General features: G+C 32.7%; 1 protein-coding gene across 6 annotated transcripts in view; it reads left to right on the top strand.

Annotated features, from left to right (window-relative positions):
- Positions 1 to 14689, top strand: part of MYOM1 (myomesin 1) — an 80449-nt gene extending 65760 nt beyond the window's left edge. For all 6 annotated transcript variants that reach the window (XM_070940599.1, XM_070940601.1, XM_070940600.1 and 3 more), the window contains 13 exons: positions 68 to 204; positions 2044 to 2188; positions 4128 to 4187; positions 4293 to 4360; positions 4769 to 4882; positions 5504 to 5591; positions 7316 to 7354; positions 7441 to 7546; positions 8511 to 8674; positions 10147 to 10183; positions 10859 to 10881; positions 11482 to 11537; positions 13520 to 14689. In XM_070940599.1, the coding sequence (XP_070796700.1) occupies positions 68 to 204; positions 2044 to 2188; positions 4128 to 4187; positions 4293 to 4360; positions 4769 to 4882; positions 5504 to 5591; positions 7316 to 7354; positions 7441 to 7546; positions 8511 to 8674; positions 10147 to 10183; positions 10859 to 10881; positions 11482 to 11537; positions 13520 to 13816 (1334 nt within the window). In that variant the 3' untranslated portion in view covers positions 13817 to 14689. The remainder of the gene's footprint in view (positions 1 to 67; positions 205 to 2043; positions 2189 to 4127; positions 4188 to 4292; positions 4361 to 4768; positions 4883 to 5503; positions 5592 to 7315; positions 7355 to 7440; positions 7547 to 8510; positions 8675 to 10146; positions 10184 to 10858; positions 10882 to 11481; positions 11538 to 13519) is intronic.
- The last annotated feature ends 209 nt before the right edge of the window (positions 14690 to 14898 follow it).

Below are 14898 nucleotides of genomic sequence, written 5' to 3'. Positions count from 1 at the left end.
TTGGGAAACAAAGCATGTTTATTAACACAATGAAAATTCTTTTTGATGTTATTTTTCTTTATTGCAGTTGTTCCTCTTAAGACTGAATTGGCAGTTGAAATTTTGGAGAAGGGACAGGTGCGATTCTGGCTGCAAGCTGAGAAATTGTCTAGTAATGCCAAAGTCAACTTTGTATTTAATGATAAGGAAATTTTCAATGGAGAGGTAAGCTAATGATTGCTCCTATCAGAAAATGATTGCTTGCTATTACTGAATTTTAAAATTAAAAATTCAAACATACAGGTAGTCCTTAACTTACAACACTTCATTTAGTAACCTTTCAAAGTTACAATGGCACTGAAAAATGTGATTTATGACCATTTTTCACAGTTACCATTTTTGCAACATCCCCATGATCATGTGATCAAAATTCAGACCCTTGGAAACTGGAAACATATTTATGACCATTGCTGTGTCCCAAGGTCATATGATCTCTTTTTGCAACCTTCTCACAAGCAAAGTCAATGTGGAAGTCAGATTCACTTAACAACCGGGTTACTAACTTATCAACTGCAATGATTCACTTAACAACTGTGGCACGAAAGGCCGTAAAATGGGGCAAAACTCACTTAGCAAATGTTTCACTTAACAGCAGAAATTTTGGGCTTCATTGTGGTCGTAAGTTGAAGACTACCTATATTGTTGAATATTGTATATTTTATTGTAGTGTATATTTTATTCTACCCTATATTTTTATACTTGTGATGCATAATAGACTGGGTACAATATTAGAAGAATTGGATATAATTAAACTGTTATGGCCTTAAATATCATAAATAAAATCAAAACCACAAATATATGAAAATATATCAGTTTGGATTTTACTGTGACATTGTGATGTTTGTCTTTCACACTTTTTCCACCACTCACAATATCATGGATCCTCTGTTGATACATTTATAAATCTAATTTGTTTGATACATTAATCCATTTACTCTGATACTGTGTTTGAATCAGAGATAGCTGATTTCCTATTCTATCCTCCAAACCCAGAGCCAAGTACAAAGTGGAGTTGTTTCCAAAACAATTGGAAACTGCTATGCTAATTTCTTTTTCATCCCCTGCAATCACAGAGGACAAATTCTTTGTTGATCCAGGAGGTTTAGAGGAAGATAGCCTTACTCTAACTCAGGGGTGTCAAACTTGATTTCATTGGGGGCCGCATCAGGGTTGTGTTTGATCTTGGAGGGCTGGGATGGCCGAGGCTGGGCATGGCCATGGTGGGCATGGCCATGGTGGGCATTTAACACAGGTTCAAGATGCATTTTTTTCTCTTGTCTTTCTTTTCAAAGTTCTTTATTATAACCACTTCCTATCTCTTCTACCAGATATTACTGGCAAACATTTATTACTTATTCTTCATACACCACTAAACTTTTTATTTCTAAATTTATATCCCATTGTTTAATAGTAAATTGCTTTTCCAGGCAGAAAAGCTATTTATACTATTGTATTTTTATTATTCAACTGGTTTTGTTTTTAATTTTTGTGCTGATGGGTAGCACTGCAAGAGTAGTTAAGAGAAATGGTTAGGAGAGGGGGACTTTGAAAATGAGGGTAACAAGGATCATGCACTGTGGTTCATATAACCATGAATATCTGAAGGAGTAACACAAATGCTGCCTTCCCACTGGATCAAATTCAGAATCTCCTCCGGCTCCTCCTTCTGCATTTTAAATAGATAATTTTCTTTTGTTTTCAATGTCCTTTATGCTTATTTAGCATAACTTTTATTTGTAGGGAGAGTTACTTTCAGGTTGGCATGATAGTTGGTCACTTAGTGCTATGCATACTTTTGTTTATTTGCCAACTTGTTTTTGCTGAGTTTCATTCAGGAGAAATTTACATATGTGCCCAAAGCCAAGTGAGTGTGGTTATGAAATGGAGCAATTACATTACATTTTAACATCTTGGAAATTGCTATCAAACTGTTTGAAGTCTTAGAAAAGATTACATTTCCAGACTGGAAAATGAAAGTTCTCTTTGTAATATTTGTTATTAAAGAAATACAAGATGAAGATTGATCATAACTCTGGTATGATTGAAATGTTTATGGATAAACTTGATGTTATGGATGAAGGTACGTATACCTTTCAACTTCAGGACGGAAAAGCAACCAATCAATCCAGTTTGGTGTTAATTGGTGATGGTAAGTTCTTCTAATTTATTTATTTTTTTAAAAAAGACTATACTCTTTATTAGTGGAAAATACTGAAAAACTTGAAAAACTTGAAATAATGTTGATGTCTTAGCTTTTCAGATCCTTATTTAGTTAATTCATTCTGTGTTTAATGAGACGAATAAATAAGAAAAATAATTGTCCCAAAGCTGCTTTTTCAAGAGGCAACTGGACTTTCTGGTGTTTTTTTCTTTGAAGACATTTCGCTTCTGATATAAGAAGCTTCTTCAGAGCTGAAGAAGCTTCTTCGATGAGAAACGAAATGTCTTTAAAAAAAAAACAAAACCCCAAAACACCAGAAAGTCCAGTTGCCTCTTGAAAAAGCACTTTTGGGACAACCATGACCTGAATGACTGAGAATCTCCATAAAGAAAAATAATTATTGAAGGAATGTGTACAGTCTACAAGATTTAATTTGTATTCTGAGTGATTCAGAAAACAGTCTGCTTTATCTCAAAGTGATTTAGAGCCACCTTCATCCAAAGTCTTTTATTCTTTATTTTATTCAAGATCTGAATCTTCGTTCAAAAATACAACTCTCCCACTAACTTGCAGTTAAGATCAAGAAACAGCAACATTTTTATATTTGTTTTTTTATATATATAGTTACATTCAATTTACAGGAATATTAACTCCTTTTTAGCCAATTCAACTTCCAGAAATTGATCAATAAAAAGAACTTATTTCTTTTGTTTTCTGAGAAATAGTGCATTTAGGAAAAGGCTTATGCAATTGATGTATTGCAGAAGCGGAAAGAATCCACCAGCAAATATTTCTCAACCAATCATATAACTTCTCAAATCTCAGAAATCTTTTTCTTCTTTTGTTCCTAAAGTTATAAAAAATTATGGGAACTTTAAATCTTAGAACAGGCTCATTTTATATTATTTAATATTCTTCCCAAAAAGAACTGTGTTTGATAGGCCTGCTAAAATTCATTCATTGTAATAGTTATCACAAATTTCCACCATCAGTATCATCATTTCAATGTCCCATCAAATGTGTGAATAGTAGTAAAGTTTTATAAGGACTCTATAACTGGATTCAGTCTATTTTGGAAGAGTTCAACTTCTTTTCATAAATCTATGAAGTCCATCTAAATTTTTAGCTGAATTCAAAAAACAACACATATATGTTAATAATGATCCTAATCTATGTAATGATGATCATTTACTAATAAATACTTATAGAAAGTAATTCTATAAATGCTGAAAAATATATTTATAGGTTAGGATCAAAAGATATTTATGTTTAGTTCCTCATTTTCGGTTGGATCTGTTCAAACAGCAGCTTCCTATGTTACAAAACAAGTTATCAACAGGAAATTTAAGAAGAGACAAAACATAATTGTCTAGTGTTTTCAAGAGGAGGAAGCATTTCAGTTGCACATTAAAAGTTTTTAAATCATTTCCATCAGAATCTGGATTGTGTGCTGTATTAAAAACAATATTTTGAAGATAAGCTTAAAAAAAAAGATTCAAGGTATACAGATATTCTTCACTTAGCAACCACAAATGAGGGCCAGCAACTCAGTTATTAAGTCACTAAATGAAATTGCAATTGTGCTTATGATACTTCAATTTTCCTTTGCTTTATACACCTTTGAAGTCATAAATGTGAGAATTGATCTTAAAGGTACCTTTTTTATCCCTCTTATTAAATGAAGGCTTGCTAAAAGATGACTATCTCTATTTTAATTTCTTCTGATGAATATGAAGAAGCCTAATTAGCTATACAGTGTAACTTAATGGAACATTATCTTTTCATTTGATATAAATGCAGTAGTCTTTCATAAGCTATATACTTCTCTGTACTTATCTATACATTTGTGAAAGTTTTTGCTTTGACTGTATACAATTAAATAGTTCAATTGTTTTGATGTGGGTGTATTTATTCTTTTAATTGCTAGTGTTCCAGAAATTACAGAAAGAAGCAGATTTTCAAAGGCAAGAATGGTTCAGGAAGCAAGGTAACATATTACATAATACAAAATGGAGAAAAATATTTTAAACTTAATTCAGTTGCCTGGATTTATATTTTTGAAGGTATTTATTTTACACATTATTTCAAACAGGTCCACATTTTGTTGAATATCTTGGATGGCAAGTTACCCCTGAATGTAATGTATTATTGAAATGCAAGGTAAAGAACGGCAAAGATTTTGGCTTTGTTACTGTTTTGAGGGGAAAGTATTCTTAATGATAAAATACATTTCAACTATTCTACTGTCTTGAATTGCTTATTTTAAGATCAAATGGTAAGTAATAATCACAGATTCAGTCTTCACTAACATTATTTATACATTGTGTTGTTCCAGATCTGAAATGGCCTCAAAGTTTGAGCACTGTATCTCTTTACTTCATTATAAAAACATTATTATTTGAGCCGTGATCTTTCCCTTTACAAAAAAATAGAAGATGCTTTCTTGGGGAAAACAAATGAAGCAAACTTGAATGTTTCTTCTTTATCCAATGCATAGTTTACTAAGAGATTCTTTCCTACACAGATCGTTGGAGTTTGTTATCAATACAAGTAATACTTTCTTTCTAGGTTGCTAACATTAAAAAAGAAACACACGTTATTTGGTACAAAGATGACAGAGAGATAATGGTTGATGAAAAGCATGATTTTCAGGATGGTGTATGTACTCTGCTGATAACAGAGGTGAGTGAACTCTCTGGATAGCTGCTTTACAGGTGACAACATTTCTAAACTTGCAGAAGTTTTAGATAATCGATGATCTTTCTTTCTTTACTTTAGCCTTCTCCTCTTTACGTAAAGGCCATGTTTTTCAGATGCAGGTGGCTAATACAAGCTTGGTTAAGACAATCCAATGTCTGAAACAGAGAACAAATAAGATGGTGGAAAGAAAGTATCACAAGATATGTTTGTTACGATCATATGAATAGTTGTGTGTTTTAACACATTCTCATTTCCCTCCGGAAAAATATGGAAAGCTCTTTTGAGAAGTTGTTTATGTGATTTTTTTAATAGATGTGATATGTCATTAACTTCTATAGCTTTTCAACAATTTATAATAAATATGATACAAATAAAAGCTAGAAGATTAATTTCTGTTTTCCATTTCAGGCCCTTACAGTATATATAATGTCCCTTTTACAGAGAACATAACTTTTTTTAATTTAAGCTTCAGTGTTCCTTTTAAACTTGTTAGCTCTTTCCCTTTTGTTTTTACCTCTCAATCTCAAGATTCACGTTGTAGAAATTACTTGCAAGAAATACAGAATGTTTTTAATATTTTGATGAATGTTATTTTCTTCACAGTTTTCTAAGAAGGATGCTGGTATATACGAAGTGATACTGAAAGATGAAAGAGGAAAGGACAAAAGTACATTGAAACTTGTGGATACAGGTAAGAGTGCTCTGAAAAATAATATTTAGGCTAATCCTGCAAAGGTACATTTGGATATAAATTCTCACTGATTTATTCCCTGCTTAGTGGGAAAATTTCTGAATAGAGATCACTACTGTATTCTATTTCAATCTAGATAAATGCAGCAGTTCTGAGTGATAGAATAAGAAGGATAGGTTATCTCTGTTCTAAAGTCCTGATGCCTCATGATAGCTAGAGTTAAATGTGAGATTAGCAGGTACCTATTAAAAGAGAGTTTGTCTTTCATATCTAAACCCATCAGCCACTGAACAGACTGTGAGCACTAGAATTGCTTTGTGTATGGATTAATGACCACTTAATATTAAAAAATGTTATTGTCTAAGCAAAATACTTTGTGTTTTGAATTCTGTTAAAACAGTAGGAAAATAATGCTGATGCCCACAGTGGTGTCAAGAAACAGTCTAGATAACCTGTGTTTTGATGAGGATATTCAGATTTAAATCTATGATTGCAATGGGTAGTGCTAACAATATCAACCCAGTTTAGAACATTAGAGGATCTTCAGTCATAGCCCTAAAACCAGGGGTGGAATGCTCCCGGTTTGGATCGGATCGCCTGATCCGGTAGCGATGGTGGCGGGAGGTTTGGAAAACCGGTAGCAAAAATCCCTGTGTCCACCCCCCCACCATGCCCAGCTGAGCCGCATGATCATCAGAGGCTTTTTTTTTTTACTTTTAAAAGCATTTTTTCTACAACCTCTTCCGACGAAAAAATGCTTTTAAAAGTAAAAAAAAAAAAGGCTCTGATGATCGCGCGGCTCAGCTGGGATCGTCAGAGGTTTTTCAAAGCATTTTTTTCTGCAACCTCTTGGCCGAAGAGGTGGTTAAAAAAATGCTTTGAAAAGTCTCTGACGATCCCAGCTGAGTTGCCGGCAGAGGCTTTTCAAAGCATTAGAAAAAATGCTTTGAAAACCAAGCCACGTCCACAGAACCGGTAATAACACATTTTACATTTCACCCCTGCCTAAAATTTCATAATCATGTCACAATACTATTTTCCAAAGCAGCTATTTCCAAAATTGAATGAGATTTCAATTTAACCTAACATTCAGTATATAATAATGTTTTCAAGCTTGGCAACTTTAAGATGTGTGGACTTCAGCTCCCAGATTTCTGGGATATGGGCCTCAGTTGAAAAGTGTCCTGAAATTCCAATTGGTGTAAAATGAAATAGCTAAATTGCTGGAAGCTTCAGGATATAAAGTTCATGTAACACCTTAATTGCACATTCTGCATTGGCTACCAATCTTGCACAATTCAAGGTGTTCACCTTGACCTTTAAAGCCATTAGCAGACAGAGGCCTTGCTCTCTATATGTACATTCATGGCCTTTCTCACTATAAATCCATCCAGTTATTTATAGCAGCAGCAGCAGCAATTATAATTCTGATGTTGATTTATTTTATATCCTGCTTTTAAAATCATCCTTGATTATTGAAGACACAGAAATGGGAAGGGAGAAAAAAATAAAATGTTTAAAAAAGATTTGATGTCAAATAAAAAAATAGAGTGATTTAAATGCCATTAAAGCAAGTCTGGATTCAATCAAACACATGTTTCAAAAACAAATTTAAATTTCCTATCTTCTCCATCTCAGTCAATGGACGTCAGGGCAATATTCAGTCACAACCAGGAATATATGATCTGAGAGCACTGAGTATTTCTCTGGATTTGTTTCCACAGCTTTTACAGACTTGATAACTGAAGTATGCAGAAAGATTGGTGAGTATTAATTCATCCTAATGACTGACTCATTTGTACACTGTATGAATGGCTGTAAATCTTTAAAAACATGTGTTGTTTTTCAGCTTTATCTGCAACTGCTCTGAAAATTCAGAGCACAGCAGAGGGCATCAGATTATACTCCTTTGTTAACTACTACTTGGAAGATCTGAGAGTGAGTTGGTCACACAAGTAAGTGAAGAAATCTTGCCAGTGTTGCTTAACCTCATTCAACAAGAATAATTTTATACATGTTGAAATGTAGGACATATTTAGACTGATTCATATTCAGGTTCTAAAAATGGGAGACAGAAAACTTAAAGTTTGGGAAAGGTATAAAAGTGCTGTGGACCTTCTTCTCCCAAAGACAACCAATTGTTGATAAGGGCTACACTCCTGAAATACCTCAATTCTTGGGGAAGTTTAGCAAATCTATTTCATATATGCATATACATTTAACATATTTTTAAGCTTTAACAATATCCTTCATTCTTCAAATTTGGAACTGGAAGCATGGAGGACTAACTCTTATTCTATGCATTGCAGTTCTAATGACTATTTTGCCTCCACAATAACTGTCCTGGAAAAAAAGTTGCAAATTCTCTGTGTGATATCAATGAGGGAAGAGAAACTTTCTCTTTAAGAGAAACTTTCATGGAAAAACATTTTTAAAAATTCTTTACATGATCTACAATTTCTTTAAGATGTATCAATATCACCACAATGATCTAAAAATACACTTTTAATTATCATTTTTTATTTTAATGTTCATGGTACTGCAGTATAGTAGAAGCTGTAGTTCAAGTATACTTGAAAAAACTCTTCTGGAACAAGATGAAGTGAAAGAAAGTATATCTAGAATAGAAATCTCCAATTGTCACATACTGTAATTGTAAATCATCTATTCAGAGTCCCAATACATGCAAAATTATTATCTATATTATCTATGTGATAAAACTTGTAATCAATTATATACATTAGTTTTAGGGGTCCTTGATGGTCTTTGAGCTTGACTGTTTTCATGCAGACCCCTCATTTCGACCCTGAGCTACAAATTTTCTTCTTTATTGGTACATTTGTTTCAATTATATAAATGCATATCAGTTATTATTTGTATTATTTATATATAAAGTCTATATTGCATTTTTATTTTTAGTGAAGTCAAAATTAAGTACACAGACAGAGTTAAGACCGGTGTTACAGGAAACCAAATCTGGTTGCAAATTAATGAACCAACAGCAAATGATAAGGGCAAATATGTATTGGAGCTGTTTGATGGTAAAACTACACACACAAAAATGGTGGATCTTTCTGGACAAGGTAATTAATTAAATTTTAATTAGTGATATGAAATAACTAAGTTTTAATTAGGGATATACAGTGTATACCATTCCAGGAATACAGTGTTCAATGAGATTCCAGCTTCTTCCTTTTTATTGCAAACCACAGTGATCTGGTCATTGTGGGAATGGTCTGAAGACATTCTGAACAAAATCATCTGCAACAGGAAGTTATTCTGGTATTCCAGATGTATACTATGTTCAAAACACCAAAAAAGTGTCCCTACTTCAGGGGATTTCCTCTCAGAGGCTTTTACTACTAAATCAACATAATTCAAGAAAAAAAGTTCACCTGAACATTCTGTTACTGAAATGATTTTATGTAGCTGCTAGTGCCATTCACAAATTAGTGCAGAAACCGAGAAACCTAAGAGTCTTAGTGATAGCTTCTCTTGCTCTTCCAGTTTTATGATTTAATAATAACTTTCAGTTACTTAGAAAGATTTGACAAGGTGTCCGGGGTCGTTATAAGTTAAATTTTGAACTGTAAGATGACCTCAAATGACAATTCCAGGTTTATGAAGAATTGCTGAATTTGTGGTTGACAGTTTGCATCTTACATTTAAATTTGATGTCTTAGTTTACTATTTTTAATGTTATGTTAAACATCAGTATACAAACATATTAAATCAACTAATTAAAATATGTGCAGATTTACTGTTTTAGATTCATCCTATTTAACATAATTGAAACAGAGTTACTGATGGCAGTCTTATCTTAGAATACTACTAATAATAGTATTATTAATAATAATAGAATAATAATGTCATTAGTTTGTATTTAACAAATAGATTAAGGACACTTCCTTAGATGTTTCTCACAAGACTTTATCTCACAAATTCCTTTAAGTAATTATGCATATTCATTGTACTGAATACAGTATGTGAATGAAACAGAGAAGAGATTATGCCTCACATATTGATTTATTTTCATGATTTGATCATCTCTGTGTGAAACATATGAACATATCTTGCAGATCGAACTTCTACATATGGTATTCATTCAGAAATAAGTCTTAGTGACTTGTGTGCATTGGAATTCAGTTTGTAATCCATAAACTTAATGTCACCTTGTGTTTAAACAGTATCTAGTGTAGCATTTATTTCTTCTTGTTAAAATAAAAACACATTCTGATAATTTATTCATGTACTTGCACACTGCTTGATTTTTAGCAGTCTCTAGTGCCAAACATCTATTATTACCTTAAAAAAATCCTATCAACATTAGAGGGTACCACTGTCCTAAAACTCTTTAGAATAGGGTACAGTATATGATATAGTTTTCCATATATAATTCATAAAACAATATAGGAACATAATATAATTTGTATCGCTTGTATAGCATGACTTTCCCAATGTTCCAACTTATTACACAAAAAGCTAAATAAAGTAATAGCATAAATTGACTTTATAAAGGATACTATCAATATAACCTTTTTCTTCTTTTATTAAGCATTTGATGACGCCCTTGCTGAATTCCAAAGATTAAAGTAAGTATATAGTTTAAGTAAAATAAATTCTTCTGCTTTAATTAGGCCTACCATATCTGGACTGCAAACCTTTGACAATGTATAGAGTTTTTCACAACTCTGTTTTCATCCAGGAATAATCCAAATGACTGCAATCCAGACCTGGTAACCCTAAACCTCCTTACTCTCTAGCTTAACTATCAATTTGTGAAACTTTGTTCTAATGGTAGGTCACTTTCAGTATTTTTGAAATTTAAACACTACCTGCTTTAATTGAAGTACAATAGATTAGTTCAAAACATAATGGGAATTTATCTCTTCTCCTTTTTCCAAATAGTAGTTCAGCTACTATTTGCTACTAAATAGTTAGTTGTAAGGAAATCTATATTCAGACCAAATGGAAGATGACTTTCCCTCCAGCAATCCAGCATATGACAAAAAAAATCTATCTTTATCTAGTTATTAGCATTATATATTCAAAAGATGAAAATCTAGTGCTTTGGTAACTAAAAATAGTTTCATAATTATTTTGAAGGCTGATGCTGAAATATCGTAGAAAAAAATAATTAATAAAGTGAGTTATTATACAGAATGATTTTCTTCAGCTCATAGTATAGCTTTTGCTCATAGTATAGCTTTTCTAGCACTGTGTCTTACTATAAAACTGAGTTTTCTTTCTGCCTTTCTCCATTACAGAACAGCTGCCATTGCAGAAAAAAGTAAGTAAATTCTCTTTTATTTGGTGCCTGTTTTGTCGATAGGATGGAATGCTTCCTATTTATTTCCAGTGGTAGGGTTTTTCATAACAGTTGCTTCATAGAGATCTTTTTTTGTGAAATTTATTATTTTAATCAGTCTACTCAAACATTTACCGGAACAAATATATAAGTTGACTCATAAAGAGGCAGGGAGTAGAAAGATAATGCAAACAAGCTTAAAGTAATCTAATGGTCTTAGTGCAATATTGTTTAATCAACTTCAACAACCCCAATTTCCCCCCCCCCCATTAACAATTTGGAATGTGATTTGCACTTGTTGTTAACCTTGAGTGTCTATTACAGACCTGACCATTTTATGAGATAAACAACATGTGACTCATAACAGCAATTTTATCACAGTTACTATGTTTAGCCAGAATAGGGCAGAAATGCTAAGAGCCACTATCTGATTGTAGGAAGCACTGGCAGCTTGCAGAAAAATAAGACAGTATTGTTCTATCTGCCAGATAGAACACTTATTACAGGAAAAATAAAATCATAGATGCAGATTAACTTACAAGAAATGGTACATTTTTATTTTTGTTTATTTATTTTTTGCAGATCGTGCTCGAGTACTTGGAGGTCTCCCAGATGTTGTCACTATTCAGGAAGGCAAGGTATAAAAAAGTAGCTGAAATATTTAAAAGAAGCAATTCTACAGCTTTCTTAATTCTCAGAGAAGAGCAAGTTCCCAATTTTCCAAAAGCCCTGACTTTGATAAAGAAATAGATTTCCTATTCATCTTTTATATGAGAACATAATTTCAGCTTGTTAGGCAGCCAGCTTCATGTATTTAGGGCACTTCTTCTTAAAGAGAATGTGAAAGAGTGAAGAGGGAGGGACACAAAATTCAGATCGTAACCCATGAGAAAGGATTATGGCCTGGTTTTTGCTGCTATTCTCATTGATTTTCAGAAATCTTTGCTGTATTGAATTTTAGTTCAATATAAATGAATTATTTTCCATCGATGTTTCATAAAAAAAGTATGTGCTGGTACAAGATACCACACAAAATCTCAGGTACTGTAGTCCTTGTTTAGTGATTAAAATTGGTTCCAGTTATCAAGCAAGTTACATGTGAGACAGAGAAACTGCAAAGATCACTGATTGCTGTTCAGATAAAATTCCATTCTACAGTGTCCTGTATCTGACTCTTTTTCCTCCCCCACTCCCTTATTTTGGTTCCCTTGCAGGGCAGAAAGATTGCCTAAAACTTCCTGAGCTGTTTTTCTCTGCAGCACAGAGCTTCACTAAAAAGTGCTAAGCACAAGTTAATAAGATCAGTTCTATGAGCTTAATTAGCTACTTAGAACACTACCAAGGTCTGGTATTTGCTGCCTGAAATTGACCAGATTTTCATTAGTTTCTCACTGAAGGCTTTTGTTGTCATAAATGCCTTCATTGGTTGCAAAGTTATTTTTTCATCACGATCGTAATTCCAAATGGTCACTGTCTGAGGCAGTCAATAAAGGACTACTTATAATCTGAACATTTTCCCCCTCAGTCAGCCAGTAATATATAACTTCATAAATACTTTTAAAATATTGTTCATTATCTGCATTTTCACTAATGAATGGGGTTCAAGATATAGGTCTTGAATTTAAAAAAAAAAATTAAAAACAGTCATGGATTATTAGATTGAGATTAAGAATCATGATATGTAATCCGTCTAGCTTTTCACCTTTTTTCTTTTTTGTATTAATAAATTCTTGCATAAAGGAGTGGGTGTAAATAAAACTTCTCAATTAAAATGCCTTTAAATGTTGAACTCCTGTGGAGTTTAAAATCATAATGCCCATGTCTGTTGAGATTTTTTTCTTCCCATTAATAGAAGTGTCAATCTAGTATACACTATTAAACCTACAATTACCTAAAAAAAGATCAGAAACTGGAACAGAATGGGGGGGCAATTTATTTTTTGTTGTCCAGTTTAGTCATTGTGTTATTCGCATTTCAGAAGAGTTTAGAATGCTTCTAATATTATTTAGATTTTAAACATCAGATATGTGAGAATCTAGATAATACTATATTAGTTAATATAGCAGTCTTTAACTTTTGGATTCTGACCTGGCTCAAAATCATTTTCAATAATGTATTTTGAAAATTAGTTACCTAAGCCACAATTTATTTGTCACAGGCAGATTTTCTCATAAAACCTTCTAGGATTACTGTGGTTTGGAAAAAATATATAATTTCAAATTAACAGTAAACCTATCAAGTATACAATTATTATCACAATCTAGAAAAAGTTGTTTTACATAGTTTAAACATATTATTTAAATTGAAAACCTGTTTTGCAATCATTTTGTTACCAGCACTGTAACTTTCTTTGAGCATAAACAAGGCTGGTTGTCTATTAACAGACTAATTATCCAAGCACTTCCAGTGTTTACATTTATGATAAAACAAGTATATAGTTTCTGATTATCTCAAGGAAGAGAAAATAGTCGAACACAAAAAAGTTTCTAGTACAGCAGTAATAGTGGAAAGGAAGAGGAGGAGGAAGGAGGTAGAGATAATAATAGAAGTATAGTAATGATAGCATTTGTTCAGTTCTTAATATTTATTTATATTTGCATCCTTTGTATGTTTCCTGCAGGCACTTAATCTTACATGTAGTGTCTGGGGAAATCCTGTCCCTGAGATTACATGGCTCAAGAATGAAAAACTCCTGAAAGCCGATGACAATATCATCTTGAAATATGAATCAGGAAAACAAGCCTGCTTCACTATTAAAGCTGTCAGTACGATTGATTCGGGCAGATATAGCCTTGTAGTAAAAAACCAGTATGGTACAGAGACAAGTGATTTCACTGTCAGTGTGTTCATACCTGAGGAAGGGGTTGAAATCCCACAGCCAGAATATGGTAAAGGGGATAAGAAAAAGAAAGCATGAAGCATAACTTAAGGGACACGTTTCTCCCTCCCTTAATAATGTTTGTGTAAATTACAGGTAGTACTTGACTTACAATCACAACTGGGACCAGAATTTCTGTTGCTAAGCGATATGGTCATTAAGTGAGTCATCACATGACCAGACCCAATTTTACAACCATTTTTACCATGGTCATTAACTGAATGACAAGATCAGGTGAGCCATGTGTTTTTTTAAACAAATCTGGTTTCCCCAATTGACACTGCTTGTTGAAAGCTGGCTGGGAAGGTCGCAAATTACAATCATGTGACTGCGAGACACTACAACGCAAACTGTTGATTATGTGGGTGACGTGAGAGTCACAACTTTTAGGACAGTTGTAAGTCACTTTTTCTGAGGCCATTATAACTTCAAGCCGTAGTTAAACAAATAGTTGTAAGTTGAGAACTACCTGTGTTTCTCCATTAATTTCATTTCAGATATTAAAATTTGAACTATATTAGACAAAAGTAGTTGTACATCTCTTCCACCATCTTCCCATTCTGACATTCAAAAGCTTCTTATTTTTTTTCCTCTTACCAGTCCATAATGAGGCAAAATCATCAGTTAGTGCATGTGACAAATAGTTTGGCTATTCTCCAATGTCCAGGTGTTTATGAGTAAAAAGTATACTATGTATAAATCCACAAGGAAATGAAAGAATAAGTATGGTTTATGGTAGTGATATTCTAGTAATTCAGAATCTAGAAATTGTTATACTGGTAATATCTGAATTTACTATAGCACAGTAGTAGAAAATGAATATTAATTATATTAATACTGTTGTTAGCGGAAACTTCAGTTCTGGATATTCCTTGTTATTCACAAATAAATACAGGAAACATATTTCTTTCACCATGTGAGTGTCAGCTTGTCTTTATTATTTGTTCACCTCCTGATACTTTACTATTCTTTTCATTTAAGATCAGTGTTCTTCTAAGTTTATTTTATTTATTTTATTTTATTAAGATCAGTTTATTTTGCTTGTGATAATCTTTTTTTCCAGTCTTCACTACAGCAATTATAAAGGAAATTCTGATATTTTATTTTTCTACTAACTTCTA

This window comes from Pituophis catenifer, unplaced genomic scaffold, assembly GCF_029215685.1.
Source record: "Pituophis catenifer annectens isolate HBS135680 unplaced genomic scaffold, rPitCat1.0.hap2 SCAF_3, whole genome shotgun sequence".
Lineage (NCBI taxonomy): Eukaryota > Metazoa > Chordata > Lepidosauria > Squamata > Colubridae > Pituophis > Pituophis catenifer.
Note: the sequence above shows the minus strand (reverse complement) of the source record. Positions and strands in the feature narration are given on the sequence as shown.